Source organism: Olea europaea, unplaced genomic scaffold (genome assembly GCF_002742605.1).
Source record: "Olea europaea var. sylvestris unplaced genomic scaffold, O_europaea_v1 scaffold1075, whole genome shotgun sequence".
Lineage (NCBI taxonomy): Eukaryota > Viridiplantae > Streptophyta > Magnoliopsida > Lamiales > Oleaceae > Olea > Olea europaea.
In genome coordinates, this window is record NW_019228104.1 from 16425 (window position 1) to 20450 (window position 4026).

At 39.0% G+C, this 4026-nt stretch overlaps 1 protein-coding gene across 1 annotated transcript in view; it reads right to left on the bottom strand.

The window, feature by feature from the left end:
- Nucleotides 1-3459: 3459 nt before the first annotated feature.
- Nucleotides 3460-4026, bottom strand: part of LOC111373157 — an 8209-nt gene continuing 7642 nt past the window's right edge. The window contains exon 2 of the mRNA XM_022995642.1: nt 3460-3824. Within this exon, the coding sequence (XP_022851410.1) occupies nt 3460-3824 (365 nt within the window). The remainder of the gene's footprint in view (nt 3825-4026) is intronic.

A 4026-nucleotide genomic window follows, 5' to 3' on the forward strand; every position in this document is an offset into this window, starting at 1 on the left:
GAAGTTGAAAAGAAGACTGAGCTGAAAATAAAAGACCTTGCCCGGGCGTTGCTTTGATATATTCTAGCAGGTGGTGTACAGCATTGAGATGAGGCTGTCTAGGCTGAGAAACAATTGACTTAACTTGTGAACCCCAAAAGTGATGTCGGGTCTGGAAATTGTTAAGTATAACAGGCGACCAATGAGTCTCCTATATGAAGAAGCATCAACAAGAAGTTCCCCTTCGAATGAGCATAAACGAGTCTTGGGACCCATGGGTATAAGAGCTGGTTTGCAAGCTAGAAAACCAGTATCCTCAAGTAATTGAAGTGTATAGTGTCGTTGAGAGAGGAAAATCCCTTTGTGTGAGCGCGCAAGTTCCAGACCAAGGAAATATTTTAATTGGCCTAGATCTTTAAGTTTGAACCGACTATGTAAGAACGCCTTCAGAGAATTGATGGCTTCACTATATGAACCAGTGATAATTATATCATCCACGTAAACCAATAAGGCCACGAATTTGTGACCAGAGCCTTTGGTAAAAAGGGAATAATCTGACCTTGACTGTTGAAAGCTATGTGAAATAAGAGCATTAGAGAACTTAGAAAACCATTGTCTTGAAGCTTGTTTGAGACCATAAATGGATTTGTGCAGCTTGCAGACCAGTTTATTCTCCCCACGTGTATTATGAGCCGAATGTTTGGCATATCCCTGGGGCAAGTCCATATATATTTCCTCAAAAAGATTCCTGTTGAGGAAAGCATTGTTCACATCTAATTGAGTGATGTGCCAATGATTGATGGCAGCAGTTGCTAGGAGGATTTTGACTGTAACGAGTTTGGCTACTAGTGAGAACGTTTCAATGAAGTCCAATCCTTCATGTTGTGTATACCCCTTTGCTACAAGACGTGCTTTGTGTCTATTAATACTTCCATCAGACTTGTATTTGATTTTGTACACCCACTTGCAGCATATGGAGTGTTTCCCTCGAGGAAGATTAACCACTGACCAGGTCTGATTTATTCCATTGCCTCTAGCTCAGCTGCCATAGCCTCCCTCCAGTGACTATTTTTGACAGACTCATGATAGTATTGTGGTTCAAAGTTAGATGATACATTCAGCAAATAATGACAGTGTGCAGGAGAAAATGCTTTATAGGACAGATATTTTTGCAAAGGATAAGGGGTAGTAACGTTTGGGAGTATAGAGGATTCTTCCAAGAGATTGCAATGAAAATCTCTGAGGTAAGAAGGTGGCTTGGTGATCCTAGTGGTTCTTCTAAAGATGAGTGGTTGACTGGATTCAGGTTGCAAGTGAGTATGGGATGATGAAGGCTCAGAAGTATCAATAGATGTACTGCCAATATTGTGAGCTGAGTTATAAGGAACATCACAAGCAGGCTCAGGTAAAACGATGTCAGGAAAAGGATCAACGGAGTCATAGTGGTGTGGAATGGATTGAAAAGGAAAAAGGTGTTCATGGAATACAACATCCCGAGAAATGAAAAGTGATTTTGATACAATGTCATATAACTTGTGTCCCTTCACACCAGGAGGGTAACCAACAAATACATAGGGTTTGGCTCTTGGATGAAATTTCAATCTCTGGGAAGATATGGTGGAAGCAAAACATAAACAACCAAAAACTCTAAGTCGTTTGTAATCCACTGGGGAATCATAAAGAAGTGGGAAGGGAGTTTTGTTATGCAAGAATGGGGAAGGTGTTCTGTCTATGAGGAAGGTGGCTATTAATATACATTCTCCCCAAAACTGAATAGGTACTTGTGACTGGAAGAACAAGGCTCTAGCGACATTGAGGAGGTGTTGGTGCTTCCTTTCAACAACAGAGTTCTGTTAAGGTCTCTTAACACAGGTGAATTGATGAATAACTCCCTTTGAGGCAAAAAAATCCACAAACTTTAGTTCTGGTGCATTATCAGACCTGAACGCCTTGATCACATTATGGAGTTGAGTCTCAATCATTTTGAAGAATTTGGGAATAATGGATTCAGCATGTGATTTTTGTTTCATAAGGTATATCCAAGTGAACCGTGTGCAGTTATCCACCAATGTGAGAAAGAATCTATGTCCAGCATGTGCTTGAGCATGATATGGTCCCCAAGTATCACAATGAATGAGATCAAAAGCATTATGAGAAAAATGGTTATTTGATACAAACGAAAGCCTTCTCTGTTTTGCCAGAGGACACACACTACAAGGGGCAAATTTGTATTGCTTGTAACCATTACATGTAAGATGTAACTGATCTTTTAACAATTCAATTTTCTGAAAAGATAGGAGACCAAGTCTATTATACCAAATGTGAGAAGTCACATTATTTATTGCTGACATACAGATTTAGAAATGTCATAAGAAGAACTACAATTGCGAAAAACAGAATTAGAAGGACCAGCCTCCAATATGTAAATGTCTGCCACTCATTTACCCTTTCCAATCATCCTCAAGCTGGATGGATCCTGAATAATGCATGAGTCAGTGAGAAATTTGACGAATATAGGAGAATCCCTGGTTAATGAACTGATAGATAGTAGATTGAACTTGAATTAAGGCACAAATAAAACATCTTCAAGTATTAGATCATTGCTGATTTTCACAGTTCCATTGAAAAATACAGGGATTCGTTCATGATTGGGTAATGTGATATAAGCATTCTGAATAGATTTCATTGTGTGGAATGCTGACTTTGTGAAGCAAATGTGAGCGGTAGCACCTGAATCCACTACCCAATATCTGGAGGAATTAAGACAAGTACCTGATGCATGATCACCATTAATATCTCCTTTAGCATCAGTCTTTGTAGTTGAAAGATGAGTACTCAGCACATTCATCAACTGCTGATACTGTGTAGGATTCAAAGCCTGCACAAAATTCCCTACATCACCGTTTGTGTGTTCTGGAATGGACTAGGACACTTTGTTCACAGTAGCATGATGGATATTTGAAGTTGTTTGATTGGGACCAAATTTCTGCTTAGGTTTATATCCAGGTGGATATCCATGTAATTTATAGCATTTATCAACTGTGTGACCATTGTATCCACAGTAAGTACATATAGGTCGTTCCTTCCTCTGAAACTTGTTGTAAGATTGACCTCCAGCAGTTTTCTTAAGATCATTTTTTACATAAAATGCCATGGAATCAGATGTACCAGTACTAATATTGATACTCTTTTGTTGCTCCTCTTGAGATATAAGCGCAAACACCTTGTTTATGGGAGGAATAGGATCTATCAGCAATAATTGACCTCTGACTTGGGCGAAGGAATCATTTAATCCCATTAAGAATGACATAAGGTATTCCATATGGTAGTGATCTACCATCTTTTTGGTGCCTTCACAGTCACATTTTCCACATGAACATACAGGCCTAGAGTTAGACAATTCTTCCCAAATAGTCTTTAGTTTGGTAAAATAAACTCCCACAGACGATTGTCCCTGATTGAGATTCATCAGATCTCCTCTCAGCTGAAAATGCAAGGACCATTCCTTCGTTGATACCTCTCTTTAAGGTCATTCCAGATTTCCTGTCCAGATTCAGCATATATGATGCTGGCTGAAATCTCCTTGGATACTGAATTTAAAATCCACGAGATCACAATATTATTATTGCGCATCCAAGACTTAAGCAGATCATCATTTCCTGCTGGTCGAGATATGGAACCATTAATGAATCCCAGTTTGTTTTTCACAGATAGGGCGATCTTCATGGATCTGCTCCATGAGGCGTAATTGTCTCCAGTTAATGGTTGTGAGACAAGAATTAAACCTGGATTATGAGTATGATGCAGGTAAAAAGGGTTGGATCCGTCTTCAATGGCTGAATTGCCTATTGATGAAGGATTAGTTGATTAATTCACCTCTTCATTGGCCATGGTGAACAAACTTCTGCTCGAATTGGAGATCAGAACTTCGAACGGCAAAGAGGAAACAAGAAGATGATGAAGTGAATTAAAGCTCTGATACCATATTAGAATGAAGAGGGAAAAATTCTGATTTATTCATTGATCTGAAAAATTGAACTTTACACT